The 26,752-nt window shown below is 43.3% G+C and overlaps 1 protein-coding gene across 4 annotated transcripts in view; it reads right to left on the reverse strand.

Moving 5' to 3' along the window:
* Positions 1-26,752, reverse strand: part of TRANK1 (tetratricopeptide repeat and ankyrin repeat containing 1) — a 77,356-nt gene that overhangs the window by 31,953 nt on the left and 18,651 nt on the right. For all 4 annotated transcript variants that reach the window (XM_045089092.1, XM_013059914.2, XM_004759395.3 and 1 more), the window contains 5 exons: positions 17,507-17,677; positions 9,152-9,313; positions 6,970-7,224; positions 5,026-5,202; positions 1,681-4,596 (listed from right to left, as the gene is read on the reverse strand). In XM_045089092.1, coding sequence (XP_044945027.1) covers positions 1,681-4,596; positions 5,026-5,202; positions 6,970-7,224; positions 9,152-9,313; positions 17,507-17,677 — 3,681 coding nt within the window. The remainder of the gene's footprint in view (positions 1-1,680; positions 4,597-5,025; positions 5,203-6,969; positions 7,225-9,151; positions 9,314-17,506; positions 17,678-26,752) is intronic.

Consider the following 26,752-nt stretch of genomic DNA (forward strand, 5'->3'; position numbering starts at 1 on the left):
AGTCAGAGAATCTGATAACTATGGCAAGTGTGACATCATGCTAACAGTGCAAGAAGAGACAAATGAGACAAATCAAAGTAAAAAGTAAGCCCACAAACAGAGTCCAAGATAATGTTAGAAAAGCCACCTTACAGATCAGATGCACCAAGGATGCACCAAGGATGCACCAAGGATGCACCAAGCAGTGAATGGCATCAGCACAACTGATTCTCCATATGGAAAAAAGTAAAATTAGATCAGAGAAGGGTTAGTTCAATAAAGACAATGTCACACCACACATACACTTTAAATAGATTAGTTACTTAAATTTACCCAAATTTAAATATCTGCCTATATATAAAAAGCAAAAGTGAAAACCATTAGAAAATTATTAAGGAGACTTTCTTAATAACTCTAGATCAGAAAAATTTCTTAAGACACCAGAGGAAATCGTAAAAGTAAACATTCGTAAGTTAAAATTTAAAGTATCTTCCTACTAAAGAACACCATTATTTATATGCCATTTTACTGTAACAAAGAAAAACAAGCCCTGCAATTTTTATAATGAACAAAGGATTAGAAGGCAAAAATTCATAGGGAATTCTTAAAAAATCAGTAAGAAAAACAACTCATTAAAAAGGTAAGCAAAGGAGAACAGGTGATTCACGGAATACAGAATCGCCAGTAAACACATGAAAAGACGCCACACCTCAAGAAAATGGAAATTCAAACTATACCAGATGTCATTTCACACCCATCCCAAGAGCAAAATAAGAGGATATAACATAGATCCAAAGAAATTTGCTCAGGAAGGTTCGCTCCAGCATTATATGTCACAGTGAAAAACTGCCAGGAGCCTACCATTTATTACTGGAAAATAACAAACTGGTACAGCCATAAAATGGAATGCTAACGCTAGTTAGAAATGCAGGGTCTCGAGTACCAAATCATAATGTGCAGAAATCCCAACATGTAACATGAAGCAAAAATACAAAGTGGCAGAAAGATATGTCTGGCATGATCCCACTAAATAAAGTTTCTAAGCATGTAAAATGGTACTCGGTATTGTTCATGGACATATACAGGACACAGGAGGTGAATGGGTGAGCATTATAAACCTAAAGGAAGAATTCTGGCATGGATGTTGTGTTTTCCAAACACTGCATACCTCGGCGTCCTCTGTAAAATGGGAAGGCTGCCTACCTGGCAGGGTCACTGTGAAGATGAAGTAGGGGTGGTCTACATGGGCTGCCTGGCATCACGCCTGGCACAGAGAAGGGGCACAACTGAGGTTCATGTTAAAAGCCTCTTCATATGTGCCGCCATGCCCTAGCCCTTTTTTTTGGCTTCTCCTTGGGAGAAAAGCTGCTTTGGGAATTAATCTAATCAACATGTCGCTTTATGTGCCACAAGACCGTGCTTCCAAAGTGCTTTACCAAAAGTTCCCAAGCAGTTTAAATGTTCCCCTGTAATGGTTTCATGTCATGGCAAGCTCTCTAAGATGTAATTTCCACTCAACCACAGCTTGAATTATCAACCTCTGAATGAGGAACAGCAGAAACCATAAGACTTCTTGTTCATGGGTGCATTTCCCACAAACTCCAAGATACTCTCCTTACTTCAGCTACAAAATCCTAACAAAAAAGTGCTAGATGGTGCCCAAGCACCTTTCTTGCAGAGAAGCACAAAGCCCGAACATACCCGAATGGGACCTGTAATTCTGGTACAGCTGGTGGATCTTCTTGGGCTTCCGGACGGCACACTGCTTGTCCACAGTGTTTCGGCTGGCGTAGTGGAACAGAGAGCGCAGGTCGCTAAAGCGGAAGGCCACACCCTTCATGATGCTCTGGGCTGTGTCTCCCGTGAGGAACATGGCATTGGGGTCATTGATACATTTCATTAGCAGTGTCAGCTCGGCTTGGGTGAAGTCCTGAATCTCATCACCGTAGAGTTCATGGATGGACCACGGGAGCACCTTGAGCTTCGAAAGCCTCCGGGACAGGTTATACAGAACATCTTCTTCATCGAAATAACCTTTCTGAGACCTGATCTGCTGGTACAGACAGAAGAGACTGTAGATCTCGCTCCGGTCTTCCTTGAAATTGGGGGACCGCTTCCTCCCTAATTTCTTATACGCTTCTTCTGTGAGCCACCCCTGGGGGCAGCTGAGGGCCTCAAAAGACCCCTTCAGAAAAGATTTTATTTCTTTCCAAATCAGCGCGGGGTTGTAGGAGGTTTTCCCTTTGATCATTTTCGGCCATATTTCATTGGCAAATACCTCAAATGTCACATAGACCCGGGGGTCACTCTCACACATACGTGTTTCTGGAGCTTTATCCTCCTCGCCATTGTCCCCGTCAGCCTCGGTTTCCTCCTCATCTTCCTGCCAGTTGGGGATGGTCAACTCTTCCTGTGTGGACCACCCCACGATGGCTCTTTTCAAGCTGCCATCTTCATTTCTCAGAAAAAATGGTTTGGGCAGAGAAGCGTCAAGCAGGAGAAGCAGCTGCTTGGAAGTGACAAAAAGAGGAAAGTTCTCGTCCCTTAAGTCCTGAAGCTTGTGGACATTGGGTTCCAGTGGTTTGTAATGACTGGTGGCCTTGGTAGACTTGGAAAGCTCGATGAAATTCCTCTGCACCTCCTGACACAGGACATGGTTCTTGGTCACGAAGATCTGATGTAAATGCTCCAGCTGGTGGGGTTGCTCCGCAGCACACACTTCAGCTGCCTGCCCAGGCTCCCCTGGCTCTCCACTGGGTCCCCCTGCACAGGCTTCACTATCCTGATCCTCATCTATGCTGTCCACTGTTTCCACTTCCATGGAACCTTCCTCTTCCTCCTCCTCCACTTCCTCCTCCTTGTCCACTTCTTCCGTACGGGGACCTTCCTTTCCGGATTCCACTTCCAGCCTTCTCTTCAGCCATATCTGCTTGGCCAGCAGCGGGCTTCCTGCCTGCTCGGCCTTCTCCCAGTAACTGTGGAATTTCTTCCACAGCCTGTACAAGCAGCAAGTGGTCTTCCCAGTGCCACTCCGCCCAATGAGGATGATGGGCTCCAGCGGCCTGGGGTTGAGGTCGATCACAGCATACTCCAGCTCACCCACCCTGAAGGGGTACTCCACCGTCGCTGTCGTGTCGTTGAGGATGTTGGAGGCCATGCTATTACTAAAGCTGTGGAACTTCATGATGTTGTACTCCGTCTCCACGGCGCTGGCCGGAGGGAAATACTCTGGGTTCACATGCTCCAGGTTCTTCTCGGCCTCCGTGTCCTCCACGTAGAAGCGAGGTATGCGCTTTTGGATCTTCACATTGGCTGACAGCTGGCCTTGGTGGATGCCCTTCAGCTTCTTCCGCAGGACACAGGAAAGGCCCCGGTTGTAGGCACTACAGATGGCCCTGATGGAGTCCGACAGCTTGCAGTGGTCCAAGACAATGTCCCAGATCCGGATAATTTCTGTGTAGACCCGACCCGACTTCTCCGGGCTGTGCAGGTTCCGCTCTGCGGCAGCGATGATCTTTTCCGGGTTCTCACTGCACCGAGGGGAGAAGTCAATGGCCAGCTCCCACAGCATTCGGGCCCCCTTGTCCAGCTTGGCCTCAAAGAGCTGGATGCTTCCCTTCAGGTGCTTCAGCCGCTTCTGCAGCCCCTGTGTCCACTCACCATTCCCCAGCTGCTGGATAGCTAGGATGATTTTTTTCTTCATGACCTTTGTCATGACCTTACTAGACAGCTTTTTCAGCATTTCTGAGGTGCACTCAATCTCCCACGTCATGTTCTCAAAGTCCTGGAGGCAGGCCTCGATATCCTGCGTGTTCCAGCTGTCCGGATCATCTCTGCCCTCACTCCCTCTGTGGCCAGCAGAAACGAGCTGTGAGGCCCCGAGGCCTGCCTGTGCATGTGCCCCCCCTGCCTCAAGGACACTGTGCTGGTTCCCACTTGAGTCAGAGCCTTGAGCCCCCAGGGCTCGCTGGAGCTCATCTTTCTTTACTTCCGTTCCAACACCTGTCTGAAGAGGCTCAGAGTCCTGAGGACAGTCCTCGGGGAGGGATGTATCCAATTCAACCTGCTGAATTAAATCCGTGATGTCCTGTACCAGGCGGTCTCTCAGAGAGCAGGGCCTGACAGCTTCAGGCTCCTCCCGCATCACCTGCACATCCGGGAGAGCCTCCCAGCTGTCGGGGACCATGGCTCCTTCAGGTAGGGCCCTGGCAGGGATGCTGCACGGCAGTGACTTGGATGAACCCTGTGACTTGAGCTGAGACGTATGGCCAGGGGCAGTGGGCCTTGGGAGCTTCCCTGGGTGGGCAGCAGGGTCCTGCCGGTTCCTCCGTTTGTTCTCCATCAGAGCTTTGTTCCAGGCCAAGAGCAGAGCGTCGTTCTTCTTGATCCGGTGCCTTGCGTCTTTGCCTTCTTTGTTTTTCAAGTTGAAGTTGATGTCGAACTTCACCAGCAGGTCTATCAGCTTCTTCATGCGCTTCAGCATGCCCTTCTGGAAGATGATGTGCATCAGCGTGTTCCCATTGCTGTCCTGGCTGTTGGGGTTGAGGTAGCAAAATTCAGTGGGGTTGGACCAGAAGAGATCCAACAGGTGGCTGAGGAAATTAAAACCGATGTCAGCTGGAAGACACAAACAAAACGCTGTGAGTCCTAAGCTACTCTTTCCAGGGAACAGAGACCTCTGGGTTTGGAGAGATGCCAGCCAGGGGCATCTCAGAACACCACACCTCCCCAAGTACTCGATAACCCTGTGGTTGAAAATCAGGGACAATTTGCTCCCAAGGGGTATGTGGCCACATCTGGGGGACAGCCAACTTCGAAAATTAAGACTCCTCCTCAGTCAACCCACCCTGACCATTCACCGTGATGGCTGCTCCTTCTCACCCAGCTACTGGTTGGAGGCCAGGGGATAATGGGTGGGCCTGACCAAGAAACACCACTTTTTCAGATCGTTGGTTTTCCCAATAAGAAAGATGAAAAAGCGTAGCATTGGTTCTACTATCCAGCTCCCTCTTCAAGGAACAGACTGCTTAAAAAATAAAGGCTTACCTTTAATGTCCAAAAAGATGTGGAGTGCTGCATGCAAAGGAGTATCACCTTCTGTGAGGGAGATTCTGCGGGGGTCTGCACCCTTGGTCAAGAGAAGAAACGCCAGCTCGAAGTCTTCATGTTTCAGACACGTGACAAGTGGCCTCTCCTGACTGTCGTGGAGACCCTCGGGCAAGGCTGAGAAGACAGAGGAAAAGGGCACAACCCCGTGAGGGATGTACCCTGTGACAACGGATTGCCTGGCTCACCTGAGGAGGAGAGGATGGCTTCTGCCATGTGCTCTGAGAGAAGAGCTGATGCTGACCCGACTTCTGAGGTGAAGGCTTCCTAGGGCCCTCAGAGTGAAAGCCCAACTGCTTCTGGTGTCCCGTTCATGGGCCGGGCCTCTCCACTCTCCTGCTCCCCTCTGTGTCCCCAGGTCCCATATTCAGCACTGCCCGGGAGTGGGGACAAGGCCCGGGAACAATAGAAACCCCAGTGCCTGGCCAACACCCTACTAGACACATAGTCGGTGATCAGGATATAAACATGGCTTCCTATACCCTTTGCTCTAAATGCTTCTTCCTGAGGATGCCCACCTACCCTCAAATGGCATCTTCCCTGACACCTCTCCACCCCCAACATCAGCTTCCCTTTAGCTCAGTCCATGCCTCCCCTCTATGCTGCAGTCTCCCAGACCTGCACCCCTGCAATCCACACACCCTGCACAGCAGCCACACATTCACTCTGTCCCTGGTCCCTGGCACCCGACTGTAGGCAGGCACTTCTTAAGTGCCGGCTGACTCAGCAATAAAACAGGAAGACCATGATAGCCACAGTTTCCAGCCAAAGGTAGTAACATTTCCCTCGAGGAATGGTTTGAAGAAATATACTACAGGAGGCATTCCATCTACCTCTTGGAACCTGTGGGAACAGTCAATACCCAAAGGCTTTGTATGGCCCTTTGAGAGCTAAGGACCAAGAAAGGACATTCCCTCTTAAACAGCCGAGCAAGCAGAAAACCACACAGTCACAGTGCTCTTCCAAGAACCTGCATGCGTGAGCTCATTTAACATTCAAAACAGCCCTGAGAGAGACGGACTGTTATTCCCATTTCATAAACAAGGAGATGCCTGAGACCACACAACTAGTAGCAGCATGAGTAGGGGGGTGGGAAATGGGGGCAGGAGGTAGTTGGGGTTTCCAAATCAGTTATAAAATAAAACCCAGTCCAGGGCACCTGGGTGGCTCAGTCGGTTAAGCATCTGCCTTCAGCTCAGGTCATGATCTTGCGATCCTGGGATGGAGTCCCGCATGGGGCTCTCCCACCGGAGTATGCTTCTCCCTCTCCCTCTGTCCTTCCCTCCCCTCATGATCTCTCTCTGTCTCTCTCAAACAAGTAAATAAAATCTTTACAAACTAAATTTTTAAAAAAATAAATAAATAGTACCCAATCGGGCAAGGCGCTGGCTCTTTCCAGACATACCTCCAGCCAAGTGTGATTGCGCTGATCTCAGCGGCAAATGTTTCCGCCCACCAATTATTTAGCTGTTTCTTTACAAAGAAGCAGCTGAAATCCTAATCCGCTGATTAGAAGACAATGCTGGAGAGTTAATAGGGACATGGGAAGCATACTGAGTGCAGGGAAAAGTCTAGCCTGCAGTCGCAGTTGGGAGGAAAGGACCCCGTGTGCCGCACCCAGGGCCAAAGGCCACTCCCCCACACACACCTGAGGTTTCTCACACACGGCAGAAGAAAAGACAACAACGGTGACTAGAGTTCCCAAGAACGCAGAACTACAAGGCCAGCACCCACTGACAGGGCACTAACCTGGTCGCTATGCAAAATGAGAAGCTATGGAAGAAGACAATGGGCCAGAATTTAAAGCAGTCTCCAAAGTCTAGTGAAAGACCCAGGACCAGTGGCACTCAAGGGACAAGTCTTCAGAGCTCACTGCATTCTCACCTCCACTGTCAATGAGGCAGCCCAGGAGCTGCATCCTCCGAGGGTCCCAGGTGCTGAGGCGGGGGATGACAGTGCAGAGGTCAAGGTCCGAGAAGTTGCAGCCTTTGATGAGGCAGTCTCCCAGCGGTGGCTCCCCACTTACTTTGCGGGTCAGTAACAGAAGCACTTCTGGCCATTTCTGTTTCTCCAGTAAAAACTTGATGAAGGTGTTGGCGCAATCACGGTTAATGTCACAGACCAGGTCAGGAGGAATTTCTTTCAAAAATAAGAATACAACACACCCCCAAAAAGGTTCATATAATTCCTGTCCCCAGATACCACCCAACACCTTTAGGCATAATTAACAAGAATTGTCGGTCAGTATGTTAAACCTCTGGGGAAAATACAAGCAAGTAATTACTTTGGACAGCTACTCAACCACTCGTAAATGTCAGATAAGCTCTGGCCATGTGACCTTCTGGGAAGGTCAGAAACACTTTAAGGAGAGTAGAGATTGGCCTGGGAAAAGAGCAGAATTGACTGTGTCTTGGAAGAATATGTGAGTTAGAGCATTCTACTTAGATCAGAAGGACAAGAACCTGGCTTTAGTTTTGCGTAATACTAATGGAGAGTGTGCACTGAAATACAGGGAGACACTATAGAATAATTAAAAAGTTGAGAGTCATCAGGTAGTGGTGAGAGGATGGTCTAATCCTAATTCTTAAGTTCATATCAATAATATGCTAAGTCTTTCCATCTGATATCTAATGTATACAGACAGGATCATCGTTATACCAGTTCATGATGCTGGTATATCCTATAGATGAAAAACTTCTAAAAGAGGTCCTCAGTAAGTAAATTGCCAGATTTGGCAACCAAAAATAGATGTCAGGTAAATTTGAATTTCACATAAACAACAAATAAAATTTTAGTATAGCTCATGCAATATTTGGGACATACTTAAACTATATTCACTGTTTATTCGAAGTTATAACGCAACCAGCATTCTATAATTTGTCTGGCAACCCTACCAGTAAGAAAGTGGGAAGGAAGAGAAGGGAAGAAATCAAGAGTTAACCTACCTAAGAGCAATTTTATTTGCATTTGCTGGTTTTTGCTTTCCGCCATGTTCTAGGATTTCTAACAGGAATATTCATTTTGATGTTTAATATTTAATGTGAAAACCAGAAAAACAATTTTGTGTGAGGGGCCCTGGATTAAGTGCTCCACACCCAACATCTCAGCAGATAAGTACCCTATCTAATGTAAGAGTGAAGGAACTAAAGCTTAAGAAGTTAAATAACTGGCCCACAGTCCCAGATCTGCTAAGTGGCAGAATTAAAATAAAAATATAAAACTCCAAGCCTTAAACACTAAGATCTGCTGCATCCCCTGAAGAGCATTTTTGTTCCGCTGGCCACTCCTTCCAGCACTCTCTGGAAAATCAAGAAATCTCAGCTCTTTGGATGGTCCCAGTGAGTACATTACAGCCCATACTAATGGCCAATTTAAAAATACCAAAATACCAGGACACCTTGGTGGCTCAGTTGGTTAAGCAGCTGCCTTCAGCTCAGGTCATAATCCCAGCATCCTGGGATCGAGTCCCACATCGGGCTCCTTGCTCGGCAGGGAGCCTGCTTCTCTCTCTGCCTCTGCCTGCCATTCTGTCTGCCTGTGCTCGCTTGCTCTCTCTCTCTCTGACAAATAAATAAATAAAATCTTTTTAAAAAAATACCAAAATTTACCAGATTTCACCTACTTAGGGTTTCTAGAATCTTCCCTAAGTATTATCTAAAATGTGTCATCTTAAGTTCTTTTCCAGAACTTTCCTCATTTCCCCATAGTGGAAAAAAAAATTAACATCCAGTTCCACAAGAACTTCATATACCAACATTAGCCAAGATCTGTGGAAGAGAGAACTATCCAGGGTATTTAAAAAAGGACTGTATGTGCAAAAGTAATTCTAGCAGAATACGTGAAAAACCAGAAAAACAGAGACAGACACTAGGAGTGGGATTTAGGTATTCCCGTTCAGGGTGGATGATCCAGACTTCTGAATAACGTTTGGTGCTGTTGAATGTTTTACACATAGCTCATCACTTTTACTTGTTTAATTAACTGTTTTTTTTTTCAAGATATTAGCAAAGGGTTCTAATGGGCATAAATCATCTTCGGCACACCTGAATGTTGGGAGGGAAGTTACCTTGCAGAGAAGAAAGAAGGCGCAAGAACCTCTGAACTACTTCTTGCTTCAGAAAGTTTTTATGCAGTAGCCGGTTTCCTGAGTTCATGTACTTCACCAGCTGCTCAGAGGCCTTCCGGAAAATGTCGGTCTCACTAACAGGTCCGTCACCATTGTTCAGTCCTGCAAAGCAAGCAGGTGATGCTTCTGAAGACAAAGACCACAGCTGTGGGAGATTGCAAAAATCACCTCGGTTCTCCAGCCTCTCTGTGGATACCCTTGCTTTGCCTGGTGACTTTGGGTCTCCTTCCATCGAGAAGTGGGACCTATTTTCTTCCTCCCCCTGGCCCGGCCTCCAGACTTGGTATGACGGATAGAAGAGAGTCATGAGATTTCTGTCCTTGTTCTGAGGTAGAACCTCAAGAGGCCTGGCTTAGTTCTACTCACTCTCTTGAGACCTTGGCCTATGCCATGTGCACTGGTCCAGTCTCAACTTCAGGGGGACAAGAAACAGCATAGAACAAACAGGAATCGGTCTGCTTGTCCAAACTGAGGGTGCATAGATGTGAAAGAGCGTGGCCAAGATCAGCAAGACCACAGCCGCTGGGAGGAATTCAGTTAAAGCTATGAAAACAGCCCAGCCTAAATAGCTGGCCTTCAAATAGGGAGCAAAAGAAATGCTTGTTGTTTAAAGTGACTAAATTTTGGGAGCAGTCTGTCATACAGCAATAGATAACTGACAGAAGCATTGAAGGAAGTGACAGCAAGAGGAGAGCTTAGCACCACAGTGACATCCAACCACATGTCAGCCACCTATATGTCCCAGGGGCTAGCAGGAAAACCCAAGAGGAAAGAGCCACCTCTCTGGCTGTAGAAGACAGTATCCCCTTGGTTCAGTTAATTTGAGAAAGTAGTTATGATTAGGAGGAAAAAAAAAAAAACCCCTGAGAGAATGTTGAAATGGGCAGATATTTTCTTTGGTATCAGGTGATGCACTCAAAAAGCACTGTTGCTCAAAACAAAATCTTACTGAGCACAATAGGGGAGCAAAAATTTAAAAATAGATAAATAAATAAAATAAAAGAGATGGACTACTTGAAAATGAGGAAAAAATGAAAAGCATCCTGTCTTCATCAGGGTTTCCAGCAGTGATTGTGTGGAAGTGGTTCCCGGAGGAGGTGACAGGTAGGAAGCAGACTGGGGGGGAAGGGAGGAAGCCAGGTGGCCTCGCCTGATCCCACAGGGGACCTCTGGAGAGAGTGCCCTCCCAGTTGTCCCCACCCAAGGACTTTCAAACCCTCAATCTATCACTGGCTACAGCCTACCCTCGGAGGATGTGAGTTCTCAGGCGCTTCTAGCTTAGAAGATCCCCAACAAAACTAGCCCTATATGCTGTTCCCTGTGACAGGAAGCCTTAGGTGCTGGCTTCCCAAAGTGAAGGCACCCCCATGTTGGGCACACACAACAATGGTGAAAGGGATCTAGGGGATTTAAGCAGAGCTCCAACATCATCTGGTGTGCCTTCTCATACACACCTGCCTCACCTTTCAACAATTCAAGTCAGAACACCAGACATACACACACACACACACTGACGTCAGGGACAAATGCCCATTGCCCTCTACTCAAGAGACCTTGAGGTATCAGAGAGAAGCAAGACCCACTTGAGCACCATCCTCCAGAGAAAAAGAAAGGGAAACCACTTAGCAAAAGAAGACCTACGTCACCTCAGCTAGAAGCCCAGAAAATGTCTATGCCCTCTGACTCGGCCCTTCCACCTTCTCCCTAAAATACCTACGAACACACAGAAATGGTGAAAACTCATAGTACAGAGAAATACGACCCTTGGAAAAGGAGCAACTTCCTTCACTAGCATGTGTTACTTGTCCCTCACCCTCATGCCATTAAAATCTTTTCTAGAACATCATTCTTCAACTAGGAAAATTATAAGTCACTTGACACTGAACAGAAACAGACTAAGCTGACCAATGCAGATCATTATATGCAGTTGTATAATAAACGCATGGTTGTGTGGTTCAGAATAGTTAAGCAATGGGTCAGAGAAAGTTCCACATGTCAAGAAAGAAACCAGAGAGTGATAAAACAATGTAAAGACATATAAAAGGAAAGGTGCTGGCGATGGTACCCCTCGGTAGACGTGGGCGACTTATTTATTACTCTGAGTTTGTCTGGTTTTCTTCTAAGTTTCCTATAAACTTAGTAAGAGACAAAAAAAAAAAAAAAATGCAGAGGGGCACCTGCATGGCTCAGTTGGTTAGGCGGCTGCCTTCAGCTCAGGTCATGATCCCAGGGTCCTGGGATCAAGCCCTGCATCGAGTTCTTTGCACAGTGAGGGGCCTGCTTCTCCCCTGCCTCCCATTCCCCCTGCTGTGCTTGCACGCTCTCTCTCTCTCTCTCTCTGTCAAATAAATAAATAAATAAAAGAAACATCAGAACATAAAGTCGCTTATGTATTATAATCACAGATTGCTTTTTAAAAGATGATTATGTAAGTGCTAAACACCACCGACAAAAAAGACTACATAAAATATGCCAAAGTATAATTACAATAAATTTTTGTTTTTACATAAAACTAAGCTTTTACAAATTTTCTACAATGATATTCCTTTCCTATATTTTGTAATTTTTTTAAAAGAAAACGTTGCTTTTATAATAAGGAAAAAGTATCATGAGTGTCCTTTAGGTGGATTCTGGACGCCTGTATTTGCTGGAAACAAGGCACTGTTTTGGTGCTGAGGGACAGTAAAATGACAAATCAGGGCCTCTGAGTCCCAGGCTCTGTGGGGAAAATCGACACAGCAGAAGGTTCCAGTGTCCTCCAAGTACTGTGTCTGAGGTGCCTGCATGAGTACAAAGCAGAAAGCAGCCAGGTCCCACTGGAGCTTGAGAGACAAGGCCTCAGAGGCCTGGAATGGTCCTCACTCTGAGTGAGCACAGATTACAAACCCTGAGAAGGAAGGCTCCAATCCAGTTCTTGAGCCTGAAAAGAGAGAACAGCAGCCAGAGAGGGGGTCATGCTGCCACCTAGTGGTGGCCATGAGAAGCAGGTAAAAGCAGCTAAGAGTTTTCACTTTCCACCCAACTGCAGTCCAGAAGCAGATGATCCTCCTTATGACAAATCCTCAGAAGGTCAGTAGTAGGGACACCTCGAGTGGCTCAGCCGGTTAAGCATCCAACTCTTGGTTTCAGCTCAGGTCATGATATCAGGGTTGGGGGATCAAGCTCTGCACCGGGCTCTGCACTCAGCACGGAATCTGCTTGAGAATCTCTCTCCCTCTCTCTCCACCCCTCCCCCCATGCGCTCTCTGAAATAATAAATAAATAAATCTTTGGGGAAAAAAAATGGTCAGTAGTAGCCTAATGCTCTATCACAGATCTTATGTCATTCTCATTTCACCTTATCAGGGAGGCATGTTCTCATCCCATAACATCACAAGAAGGGTGAGTACAGTACAATCAAGTGTTTTGAGAACGAGAGATGATATTCACGTAACTTTTATTACTGTAGATTGTTATACTTGTTCTATTTTATTCTATTATTTATACTGTTGTTAATCTCCCACTGGGCATAATTTATAAATCAAACCTTATGGGATGTATGCATAAGAAAAAACAGTACATACAGGGTTTGGTACCATCTGCAGTATCAAACATCCATAAGGAGGCTTGGAAGTATCCCCCGCAGATAAGGGGGGACTGCTGTATATAGTCCTGGCTGCTTAGGGGTAAAGCCTTGCTCCTTCAAGTGGGCTCGGCCTTCCCCAGGTACTCTGCAAGAGCTGCAGAATCTCAGATCTTGCCCTAAACTTGCTAACTCAAAACCTCCATTTTAACAGGCTCCCAAACGGTTCCTGTTAACAATGGGAAGCTCTGGTTTAGAGAACAGCGGAAATCTTCAGCAAGACCCTTCATTTCTCACCTCGGTGCAAAAGCCACCTTCTCCAAAGTCATCGCCACCATAATCATCAAAATGTTGCACGGCAACACTCAGGATGAGCCAGGGGTGAGAGCATCCTTTATCCTAGTCTTTAAGTTAGAATGCTATTTGTCTGGGTACAAAAAGCTAACAGCCTTATTTTTATGGTGCTTTACCTGGGGCCACAGATGTAAAAAACAAAATCATTCAGTCCGTGGACTCAGGTCAGGAACAAGGGTACCCAACTCCCCAGTAGTAACTCTTCCCAAAGACAGTGTGCTTCCATCAAGCCCATTAATGCATGAGGATGGGGAGGGATTAAAGTTCGTAAAATCTTTATTTTTATGACTGGAGATCTATCTTTATGCCCATGACTCCTGGTCCTCCCTTTGCCTGTCTTCTCAATTGCTACACTGGTTAAAAAGACCATGCTAGGGGCTCCTGGGTGGCTCAGTCAGTTAAGTGTGTGCCTTCAGCTCAGGTCATGATCCCAGGGTCCTGGGATCGAGCCCCCCATCGAGCTCCCTGCTCAGCAGGAAACCTGCTTCTTCCTCTCCCACCCCCCCCACCTGCTTGTGTTCCCTCTCTTGCTGTCTCTTTCTCTGTCAAATAAATAAAATCTTTAAAAAAGAAAGAAAGAAAGAAAGAAAGAAAGAAAGAAAGAAAGAAAGAAAGAAAGAAAGAAAGAAAAAGGGACCACGCTAGGGCTAAAGTCTAAAACTACGCTATCCGGGGTGCCTGGGTGGCTCAGTGGGTTAAGCCTCTGCCTGCGGCTCAGGTCATGATCCCAGGTGGGATCGAGCCCCAAATCGGGCTCTCTGCTCAGAGAGGAGCCTGCTTCCTCCTCTCTCTCTCTCTCTGCCTGCCTCTCTGCCTACTGTGATCTCTCTCTATCTGTAAAATAAATAAAAATCTTAAAAAAAAAATACGCTATCCATTACAGTGGCCACTAACTTAATTATGTAAAATTAAAATGAATTAAATTAGAATTTCAATTCTTCTGTTGCATGAGTCCTACCCTTTTCAAGTGCTCAAAAATAGGTGACCAGAGGCTATCCTATGAGACAGAGTAGTTATAGAATATTTACATCAGTACCGAAAATTATATTGCATGGTCCTCATTTACAAAGATTCCCCAGCTCATCTCACGTTTTAAAGTTTGTACCACTGGCAAAAATCTTAGAAACAAAATGTACATATACAACTCTATGTCCGTATGGATACACAAAGTAACCATGATATTAAGCATAGATGTCATATTCCAATACTGAGGTCTACAAGGGTTCCATGACTAGGAGTCTTTGGAAGTGCACCAGAAGATGCCAACTCACTAGCCCTGCCTGATAACTGGTTGTCCTCCACTTGTCCAATTTTTGTCAGTTTCTTTTGCTTTTTTTGACTCCGTGTTTCCCTACAGTCTTTCGATATTCTTCTAGCATGGCAAGGAAAAATTCACGGTCGATGGTCCAGAAAACTTTAAAGTGATCAAATTTCCAATAAGCTTACCAATGAGTATCAGGGGCTATGGGTTTCACTGCATCCACTACCATCACAAACTACCCAGTGAGCCAAAAGACAGGCTTGGAACGAGGCACATTCCTCTGAATGTGCCTTCTTCCCAAGCGAGCATAACTGAATTCTAGTAAGGAGAAAGGGAACCAGATACTTTTCTACTGAGTCTCTTCTGGTTTCACCACAAAGATAGCTAGTGAAGGTAGAGAGAGAGGAAAGGAGAGTGGGACCCTGTCTCAGAAACCGAGCTGTTTTTAGGATTAGCAGATATCCAAAGACTCTATTATGCTCCCCCCCAAAAAATAAAAATAAGATAAGGAAAAACTTTAAAAACTAAACAGAAATGCATGACTTATGTTAAAGTCTATTAACATTAGATACAGCATACACAAAACACATATATAGTATTCTAAGAATTAAGGTTAGAACTAATTGCAACAAAAAAATTAAATGTAAGAGAAAAACCTGCAAACAAGTCAGCCATTTCCCACCATTAACTGGTGGTCCTTTTTTGTTGTTACACTAAAACCTGGAAATTCACTGGCAGAGAAATCTGTTCAGTTAGTTTCAATTTCTCAAACAGTAGAACCCAATGTGAAGCTGAGATTACAGGCATAAACTCTCAGAAAGCATTTCACAGTGATTTATTAATTATACTACCTCACAGAAGAAATCACAAGCCTTTGACACAGCGGTCTTTTAAAAACTAAATATGATATGTCACGGCTTTTTTTTTTTTAAAAATCCATGAAAAACAGAGGACTCTACAAATATACTTTGTTCCCCTCATTTCAGTGATCTCATGGAAACAACAGACGATACTTTAAATAAGTAAATGAAAATGAACACATAGATGGGGCAATGAGGGGGTCAGGGACGCTAAATAAAAAGCAGCGTCTCCCCCATAATAAAACTTTCCTGAGCATGGCAACTGCGATGATCCCCACCTGTCCAACTGCCTCCCATTCCAACACACACACCCAATGGGCTGCCTTCACCTTGCCACCAATTTACCCACTTCAGGGGCAGGGGAGTGTTTCTGGGGAAATGCATCCACGTAACTTCAATAAACACACTAACCGTCTATTAAGTATTAATCAGTCCAGTCCTTCATACAAGCACATAAACCACCCGAAGATCAGAAAATAATTAAAGAAAAGCAATAGTACAAAAGAGAAACAAGAAGATGAAACTACTCACCCCCAAAGAAAAAAATAATTCAGGGAAGAGAGGAGAACATTCTTTAAGGAAAAAAGAAATACTCAATATTCTTAAATGTCATTCAAGAAGAGGTGGCAAATATAAAACAAGCAAAAGCTGCCATAGATTAAGAAAAAAATCAGAAAACAAAAGATCTTAGAAATTAAAACTGAGTTTCCAAATTTAAAAATGCAATGGGCAAGCTGAGTTGTAAAAGGAAAAGCTGTGGACCAATTAAAGATCTGAAAAGAAAAAGAACCTAGAAAACAGTAGGGAAAAGTAGAGAGACGTTATAAATTCAGGAAGGTCACCCATTTAACACTTGCAGCGGAAGAGAACAAAATGATAGGAGATAAATTTCCCTGAGCTAAGAAAGTTAGATTGAGAGGGGCCAAGAAGAGCCAAGCGATAAGAATGTGTAAGGATCCACACCGAGAAACTTCCCAGGGACATTGCAAAACTCGAAGGACAGAGAAAACCTTAGAAGGGAAAATAAATGAGACTGACATCAGACTTCTAACCAGTAGCAAATGGAGGTTAGAATACAAAGACACAGTGCCCTCATGGTTGTGAGGAACGAGGTTTTACAGCATATTTCATAAGTCTAAGATCCCGTGCATTGTCTGACACATCAGGAACAGCTGCACCAAAGTAACCCATCACCAATGGTGAAACACATTCCAGTTTTAAACATGTGAAAATATGGGGAGGGACTGCAATTTAAAATCAGTGAAATACAATGCCTAAATTCAAAAATATAATGCCTCTATTCAAGGACAATGTAAAGAAAACTCCGTAAGTCCATGCTTCTTCCAGTAAAAACTTTCTTGAGTAGGTATGCTAACAGATCAAGAGAGAAGTCTGAACAGACAACACCAGCTGCACAGTCCCACATGAGTGCAAGAACGAAAGGAAGCATTTACACACACACACACACACACACACACACTGGGGCTGAAGTCTAAATAAAACATCTAAATAAGGTCCAAACAGTATATATGCGTACACACGGTCCGTTAAACTGGAATGCTTAAATGGTATCACATTGAAATAGCAAAGTTATCGGGACGTCTGCTGGTTCTTTCCTATGGGTTCTGCTATGCTACCAGTTGTAGAACACAATTTACATAATCATTTACATAATCATACTACCACCACGTAAATACCATTTACTGGTTTTTCCTTTCTACAATTCATCTATGGATGAGGCCCAGAAAACTTAGAGCTAAGAAACAGAATGTAAATCACACAAATGACATTACTGGGCACAATCCAACAATTGGCGTGAACTTGTTGCATTTCACCCTATACAGCAGCCAGTCAACAGATGCCGTCCCAAACTGATAAACCATATCTATTCCAGACATATGAATGTATTTTAAATTATTGGTTGTAATTGCTTCTTGAGGAGTAAGCTCAATTTTTGTTGAGCCCCTCTTCCATATGATTTTTTTCCTTTTTTCACCAACCACGTGCATGCATGGAAAAAAAATCACCGAAACTGCCCAAAGGCAGACCTAGCTAATTCATCAGGATGTCATAGACACTCTCTAAATAAGAGTTTTCTTTGTATTTCAAAAAAAAAAAAAGAAAACAAGTTTTCCAAAGACTGGGGATTTCACTTCCATCCTCATAGACTAAGAAAGTATAAACTGATTTGTATCTAATGCCACAGGACCATTTTACCACCCACCCCCACAAAAAAGTTGTTTCACTAGAAACTGTACCTGATAGGTCCTTAGAACATGCGGTCAGCTTTGCCAAGTGACTGTTGATTTTCTCAATGGCCTTGAAGTTCTTATTCCTCTTGAGGACATCCATGGCAGAGCGGGACTGTCTATCCAGCAGGGTAGGGTCTGCCCCAAAGCGCAAGAGCATCTGCACATCCTCTGTTTGTCCTAGAGTGGGCCAGATGGAGAAAAGGGGGCTGTCATGGTTCCTTCCATAAGGAGACGTCCCCATGAGTGCTCTTCCTCCCAGTTCCCTGCCCAAGCAGCCTGGGGCAAGGGAATCAGTGTCCCACTGCTTGTAGAATCTAAACTGCTGGCTTTAGGCAACCCACCCAACTCCCGGAAGCAAGGAGTCCTGTGTGGAGTGGGTAGGACAATAGCTTTGAAGAGGTTCAGAAGTGCGCTCCTCTCTACCTTTCTCCCCTCTCCCTGGCAACAAGCAAGGAGAGGGGGAATCTGGTTACTAGGCAACAGTTACAGCTGTAAGGATAACAGCAAGCTGTGACTTCAGATTTCTTTATTCCCTAGAGAGGAAACAGAATATTCTTCCAGAAGGAAAAAAAAAAAAAAAAGCCTGTCTGGGGCTCGGAGAAGAAAGTGGCAATTGCTTTCGCATCAGGGTCTTTTTGTTGTCACTGTTTGTACCCTCCCAGGCCCAACCCTCTGGCTGCCAGCTCCATTTGCTGCTTTGATGGATCTATTTGCCAAGCATCAAGGTGCCTCCATGATCACAGATGCAATAGCCTTTCAAATGGAACAGGTGTATTCCTGGGGGTAGAAAGATTGATGTGGGCACAGAGAGTTCAACAAATCAATGCCTGATCCCCAACTTCCTACCCATGCTTTCCTAAAATCCACCACCCAGACGGGGCATCTCTACTCCAGGTATCATTCTGTTCATGATGCTCTCCTTTCCTGTCTCCCTAGTCACAAGTTCCCTTCTCCCCTTTTAAAAAAATGAAACAAAATCAGAAAGCCAAAGTTTTTACCCACAGAGTATCTGACTAAGGCAGGCAGAATTCTAAGGCAATCCCCAAGATTCCCAACCTCTGGTGCACACACACCTTCTCCCCAGTTACTCAATCAAATATGAATCTAAATGTGATGAGACTTGGCAAATGTAATCAAGGTCCCTAAGCAGTTGACCTTAGGATAGGGAGAGTCCTCTGACCTTATCACATGAACCATAAAGGTCAGAGGTCTAGAGGTCAGGAAGAGGGCAAAGATTTAAAATATGAGAGGGAATTGATGACTAAGAAATTCTCCCCTGCTGGCTTTGAAGAGAGAGGGAGCCACATGACAAGGAATGTGTGTGGCCTGGAGAAGCCGAGAGCAGTCTCCCGCTGACAGCCAGCAAGGAAACCAGGGCCTCATTCCTACAACAGGAAGGAACGAGATACTGCCACGACCATGTGAGCTTGAAAAAAGGTCCACCACTCCATATGAGAACATAGCCTCTGTCAGGACCTTTGATTTCAGCCACAGAAGACACTGAGCACAAAACTCTGTCACATCATTTCAGACTACTGACCTAGAGAACTGTGACCTGGTAAATGGGTGTGGTTTTGAGCCACTAATTTTATAGTGATTTGCTAAGGATCACAGAGAACAAATTACTAATTAATGTATTGCCCTAAAAAGGTGGTGGAAATTCCTGACTTCCAGAGTATCCACTGAAGGGAAAATGAGGTGCCTGCCAAGCCCCCCCCCCTTTTTTTAAAGATCACAAGTAGGCAAAGAGGCAGGCAGAGAGAGAGAGAGAGAGAGAGGAGGAGGAGGCAGGCTCCCCGCTGAGCAGAGAACCCGATGTGAGGCTCGATCCCAGGACCCTGGGATCATTACCTGAGCAGAAGGCAGAGGCTTTGACCACTGAGCCACCCAGGCGTGCCAAGCCCCTTTTAAAAGGCACTACAGGGGCACCTGGGTGACTCTGTCAGTTAAGCATCCAACTCTTGATTTCCAGCTCTGGTCATGATCTCAGGGTCCTGCGATCAAGGCTCCCTGCTCAGTAAGGAGTCTGCTTCTCCCTCTCCTTCTGCCCCTCCCCTTGCTCTAGTGCTCTTCTCTCTCTCTCTCTCTCTCTCTCTCAAATAGACATGAACAGACACTTCTCCAATGAAGACATACAAATGGCTATCAGACACATGAAAAAATGTTCATCATCACTAGCTATCAGGGAGATTCTAATTAAAACCACATTGAGATACCACCTTAGACCAGTTAGAATGGCCAAAATTAGCAAGACAGGAAACAACATGTGTTGGAGAGGATGTGGAGAAAGGGGAACCCTCTTCCACTGTTGGTGGGAATGCAAATCGGTGCAGCCACTTTGGAAAAAAATAAATAAAACTCTAAAAAATAGAACAACAAAATAAAAGGTACTACAATCTACCCTCCTTTCACTGCCCTCCAAAATTATTATTTTCATCTTTAATAATTAATTACAGAAGATTTTAATATATTTCTGTTGCTTTGATATCTGTAGTAATAATTTTTTTAAGATTTTATTTATTTATTTGACAGACAGAGATCACAAGTAGGCAGAGAGGCAGGCAGAGAGAGAGAGGAGAAGCAGGCTCCCTGCAGACCAGAGAGCCCAATGAGGGACTCGATCCCAGGACCCTGAGATCACGACCCAAGCCGAAGACAGAGGCTCAACCCACTGAGCCACCCAGGCGCCCCTGTAGTAATAATTTTGTAATAATTAAATCTAGAAAAGTTTAAACCCTAAAGTCCTAAATCACAGAATTTTTTTATTTAAAGCTATACAAACACTTCTGTTCCAGAAGAAGTTTACTAGATGACTAATAAGACTTTCAAGCATAAACTGTATGAGAGTAAACTTCTTTCTGAGAAGTAAACTAGAAATAGGATCCCCAAAACAGCAAGGTACAATTTTATATTTTTGACTATTAAAGAGCTCGTCATAGTTTTTTAAATAGACGTTAGAGATTATCAAGTTGCTGTAGTATGTTCTATTATATTCCACTAAAGGATATAATAGTTTTATTTTAAAATATCTGTGTACACAATTCTGAAAATTACTTTTTCTTACATATTTTTGACTCATAGATAAAAAGAAATTCTACATGTCAGTGTTAAAACATGTAAAGAGGTAGACAGGTTTTCAAAATTCTTGAAGATAAGGAAGCAACATTGAAAAACATACTAGACTTTTTTTTTTAATTTACTAGCATCCATTATGCCTTTTCCTGATAACAACACCTCAGTATTCCTTTAAGAAAGCGTCTTTCCCCCACTTGCCAGCATACCTGATTTGATGGGCAGAAACAGATTCAGTCACCATGACATCCTCCACCACTGCCCCAGCCAGAGCTTGGGGGAAGCGGGAAGGAATAAACAGCTGACCAGAACCTGACCAATCAGATCATTCCATTCTCTCGCTCTGCCTCAACCCCAAATCCAGGGGTGAGCATCTGATCAGGATCTAGCCAATTAGATCATTCCATCCTTCTGGCGTTAGTGATTGGTTCACGGAGGGCATGTGACCAAAATCAAGTCACAGAGACTCATTCGTAGGACTTTAACTGAAATACTGAGTAGAGATATTCTCTTTGGCCGTGACCTGACAAACAGGCATATAAGATAAACCTAATATCAGATGGCTTCCACTGCAAAAGAGCCTGCCTAAGAATGAACCTAATGCAGAAGAAAGCAGAGCTGGAAGACGGCAGATTCTTGAAGACGCCACGAGAGCACCTGGAGCAAACTCTGGACCATTGAGTCACATGAGCCAATAAATGCCCTATCTTGCTTAAACCAGTTTGAGTGTCTGTCGCTTGTACCAAGTTAGATGCAACCACCGACCTGGCCTCACATTGGTTACAGAAAGTGATCATTTCTAGGCTTTGGGTCTTGTTGCTGGGCTCTGGTAATTCCCTAAGACTGAACCCCCGGGCCTCCCAAACCACACAGATCCGGAAGCAGGAAGACCATCGTAACAACCTCCGCCCACCACCAAAACTCCGACAGAATGGATGATTTCAGAGGCTCTATGATGCTGCAATTATTTTAAATGATGGATTTGGAATTCAGGCCACATTAAAGTATCTGGAGAGTTCCTGACTCTCTATATATCAGAAAAGTATTCAAGATGGAGATAATCTCATACACTGTTGGGGCAACCTTTATGGGGTTCAAGTTAACAATAGTTCCAAAAGTCAAATACGTCCCGATATGCTAACAACATCCTAAAACTGTACATAAATTTTTACTTATACATTATAGAATATTTGTGGGGGGGGAAATCATAAGATACGGGTAATATTGGTTTCTCAGGTTAAAGGACAGAGACTCTCAATGTATAGTTTTTGTGTGTGTGAATTTGTGATTTGTGATTTTGTGAATGTAATCTGTTTAAATTTTAAATAAAATGAGATTATCCAAACAAATAAAATGTGTAATTTTTTGAACAAGCAATCTCTCAACTAGGAAATAATCCTATAGATACATTCCCATCAGTTCACAAAGATGTATATAGGAAAATATTCTCTGAGCATTGTTTTTGGTAGCAAAATAACTGAAACCATTTAATCATCCATCAGTGCAGTATAGTCAAGTCAGAGAATACTGTGAGCTGTTTAAAAAAATGAAATAGTTATGCAGGTAGTATTAGGGAAAGATGGCCAAGATTATCACTCAAGGGAAAAGCAAGTTGCTGAATAGAATGTAGAGTATGTGCACATTCATATTTAAAAGAGGAATAGTAAAATTGGCAAGACTCACCAAAAAATGCTTGGTAGATATCACATATCTAGATATGTGATAAAAGATATCACATATCTTTTTAAAGTGTTTGAATGCTTTCTTTTTTTTACTAAGATCATGGCTTTCAAATTCTTTTTTTTTTTTGCCTTTAAACTTTTTTTGGTAGAATAAATTCATAAATGCATAAAATCCATTCTTTTAAAGTGTACAATTTAGTGGGTTTCAGTATATTTATGAAGTTGTGTAATCATCACCACTATCCAATTCCAGAACATTTTATCACTCCCTAAAGAAACCTTATATGCACTGGCAGTCACTCCACATTTCCTCCTGCCCCACCTCCAGGGCAACCAGTGATCTGATTTTCTAAATGAGATCATGCAATATGTGACCTTTGTGACCAGTTTCTTTCCCTCAGCCTAACACTTCAAGGTGCATCCATGTTGTAGCGTGTGTCAGTATTTTGTTCTTTTTTATGGCTGAATGATATTGTATTATCTGGATGACCCGTGCTTTGTCTGTCCATTCAGCAGCTGGAGATTTGGGTTGTCTGCACGGTTTTAGTTGTTATGAGTAATACTGCTATGAGCACTCGTGTACAAGTTTTTGACTGAGTATGTTTTCATTTCTGTGAGGCAGGTACCTAGGAATAACATTGCTGAATCGTATGGTAACTATTTGAATTCCTGCCAGACTTTTTTCCAAAACAGATGCACCATTATTTCACTCCCACCAGCAATGGGTCCCAAATTTTCCACATCCTTGTCAATACTTGCTGCTGTCCATTTTTTTTTTTTATTTCAGCCATTTTGGTGTGGAGTGTATTTCTGATTTTTAAACTAGTTTTTGAAAAGTGATTTAAAAGAAGTTTATACGAAGGGGCACCTGAGTGGCTCAGTCAGTTAAGGATCTGCCTTAGGCTCAGGTCATGATCCTAGGATCCTTGGATCTAACCCTGCAGCAGGGAGCCTGCTTCTCTCTCTCCCACTCTCCCTGCTTATGCTCCCTCCCTCTCTCTCAAATGAATAAATAAAATCTTAAAAAAAAAAAAAAAAAAGCCTATACAAACAATGAGGCCAGTAGAATAGAACAGAAAATGCCTATATAGGCACCAGGAAAAAAAAAAATACAACTCTTTAATTTGGATGTTCGGAAGGTTTTTTTAAACTCTGACTCCAAATACAGGAGCAATAAATCAATAGATTGACAAATTTGACTACGTAAAAAGAAAATATTTGCATGACAAAAAAACCCAACGTCAGAAGACAAGTGAATAAACGGGGGTGGGGGAGAGATTCATGACTTATACCACAGACAAAGAGCTAATGAACAAAGAATTCTTAAAAATTGAAGACAAAGGATCAAAAACTCTATAGAAAAATGAGGAACAGACATGAACAAATAACTTGGCAAAAATAGATATGAAAATGGTTCTCAAATATATTTTTAAAAGGCCAAACTCACACATAAAGTAATTAGAGAAATGCAATTAAAACAACCTTGAGATACCAATTCACATCTCTCAGACCAGAAGAAACTTGGAAATATAACAAAATTCTGTTGGTGAGACTGTGGGCAAAGAGGCACTCTTCTATATTACAGGTGGTTGTACAAATTGGTACCATCCTTCTGGATGAAGATTTGACAACATCTAACAGAACTACATATTCATGCATATGAACTAATATCGAGTAATTTCCAAAGGATACTGTTAATGAAAAAGATTCTGTGTCAAGCAGAATCTATAGAATGGGACCCTCCACCTTAAAAAGGAGGTGTAAGAAAACACACATGTGTCTGCTCATTACTACAAAAGGAATCCAGGAAGAAAAGCCTAAAAAAAAAGAAAAGGGGCGCCTGGCTGGTTCAGTGGGTTAAAGCCTTTGCCTTCGGCTCAGGTCATGATCTCAGGGTCCCGGGATTGAGCCCCTCATTGGGCTCTCTGCTCAGCAGGGAGCCTGCTTCTCTTCCTCTCTCTCTGCCTGCCTCTCTGCCTACTTGTGATCTCTGTCAAATAAATAAATAAAATCTTTAAAAAAAAAAAAAAGGAAAAGAAAAGAAAGAAGGAAACTGATCACCTACAGAGGATTAATGAGAAAGGGGCAGAAAAAAGGGGGAAATGGGAACTCAGGGGTCAAGGAGGAGGAAGAAGTGACACTTCTCTGAGTATATCTTTCTGCAAAGTTCAGAACCCTAGAACCATAGTAATGTTTCACATATGTGCCTTTCACATACCAAAATACAAACAAAACCAAACAGGATGTGAGGAGAATTCTAAAATGGAATGCAAAGCCTGAAAAAAATATACCTGAGTGTACTACAAATGAGCAAAATAATCATATTCAATAGGGTGGGGAGGAAAAGAACTTAGTGTCTTAAACTCAAACTGATGGGCCATCTACAAAAAAACTGACTGATACTCTTCAAAAGGGTCAAAGGTATGGAAAACTGAGGAAGTGTCAAAGACTGGAGCAGACTTGGGAGCTCTGACAAGTAAATGCTGTGTGGATCTCCTAACTGACAAAGAACATTAGTAAAAACAAGGGCGAAATTCACAAGATGTCTGTGTGTTCGTTGGTAGCATTTTGTCAATGTTAATTTCTGGATTTTTTAAGGGGAGTTGGGTGAGGATTTACAGAAACTCTTTGAACTATTTTTGCATCTTTTCTGTATGTCTAAAATTAGTTCAAATCAAATATTTAAAAACAAAACAAAACAAAAAAAAAGGTGAGCTTCCCTGATGAAAGAGAAGCAGAGGACGTGGGTAGTGAGAGAGGTGGAATTCAAAGGAGGGGAATCAGCCTATAAGGGTCTATAAGAAGGCTCGTTTGGCAGCAGCTGGAGTGGAGGAGAGCAGCCCATGTTACACCTGCACGAAGAAAGGGCTGTCTCTTGACTTCTGAGGTTCATGCTCTCATGTTTCAGAAAGTCGGGAAGGTTTCCGCATTTGTAAGAAACACTATTAAGGTGTGTTGTCCAGTATGGCAGCCACGAGGCACAGAGGTGCTACTGAGCACTTGAGATGTGGCTTGTCCACATGGAGATATGCTAGCAGAGTATAACATATGCTGGATTTCAAAGACATAGCATAAAACCAAAACACAGAATGTAAAATGTCTCTGCACTTTTTATGTTAATTACACAGGGCAATGATAATATATGGGCTAGATGGGTTAAATAAAATATACTGCTAAAATTAATTTCACCTATTTTGCTTTACTTTTTCATAGGACTACCAGAAAATTTTAAATGTTGTATGTTGCTCTCATGATGCTTGTACTGGAAAGCTCTCGTTTAAGTCCCAGGAAATGGATGCTTGCCAAGTTATTGATGCATAGGTTTAGAATCCAAGGCTTTGCATGCATCTACTATACACAAATACTGCTCAGACCACCTGAATTTCAGGAGAATTGAAATTGTGTTTCTTTGAAGAGTTTTATCTGGAAATTGTTTTCTTGGACATTTTTGGGCTGGGGATGTGTAAGGAGAGCACAGTGATTGGAGGCACAGATTTTAACCATAAATTACCAGGCCAATGACAGCTTTATCAATAGCTAAATGATAGCTACTATCATTTAGTACTGAGGTGTGCTGGAACCGGCTCACACCAGTCGATGAGAACCAACTGTTAAATATCCAGAAATATTACAAGATGGTTGGTAAACACTGCCATTATTAACAACTAACTTACTCAAACTTACAAGAAACAAATCACGTTAAAAACAAAACTCATTATTTCTTAATTATTTTACTATGCTTTGCTATTGTCTATGATGAAGTTTCTATACATCTACTTTAACATGGATCTGTGTGGTAAAAATACAATATAATGCTATTCTACTGCACCTGTCCCAGCCCCATGTTCAATGACATCACATTAGTAGCTTGAAATCAACCATGGTGGGAGTATTTACACCAAGGAAACTGGGAAACCTCACACTTTGGGGCTTTTTGAAGACCCAGTTGTCAAACATTTGCCAGGATACCACAGTCTCTCAGAGGGTACTAAAATTCAAGGGATATCAGAAAGACAGACAGTAACAAGTGTTGACAAGGATTTAGGAAAATTAGAACTTTGTGCTTTGCCAGTGGGAGTATAAAATGGTGCAACCACTTTGGAAAACAGTCTGGCTGTTCCTCAAGAGTTTAAATATTAAATTACCATGAGATCCAGCAATACCTAAGTATCTACCTGAGAAAAATGAAAATATATTCATATATGCAAAAGTTCACAGCAGTGTTATTCTTAGTAGCTGAACACAAGTCCACCCACTGATGAATGGATAAATCAAATGTGGTTTATCTCTACACTGGGATATTATTTGGTAGTAATAAGGAAGGAAATACTGACACACGGTACAACGAGTTTGAAACTTGAAAGCATGCTCAGTGAAAGAAGCTAGTCACAAGACTGTATGATTCCATTTATATGCAATGTCCAGAAAAGGCAAGTCCATGGACACGGAAGACAGATTAGTGGTTGCTTGGGGCTGGGGGCCAGGGGGCGGGAATGGG

This window comes from Mustela putorius, unplaced genomic scaffold, assembly GCF_011764305.1.
Source record: "Mustela putorius furo isolate JIRA1106 unplaced genomic scaffold, ASM1176430v1.1 tig00003834_pilon_pilon_pilon, whole genome shotgun sequence".
Taxonomy (NCBI): Eukaryota; Metazoa; Chordata; class Mammalia; order Carnivora; family Mustelidae; genus Mustela; species Mustela putorius.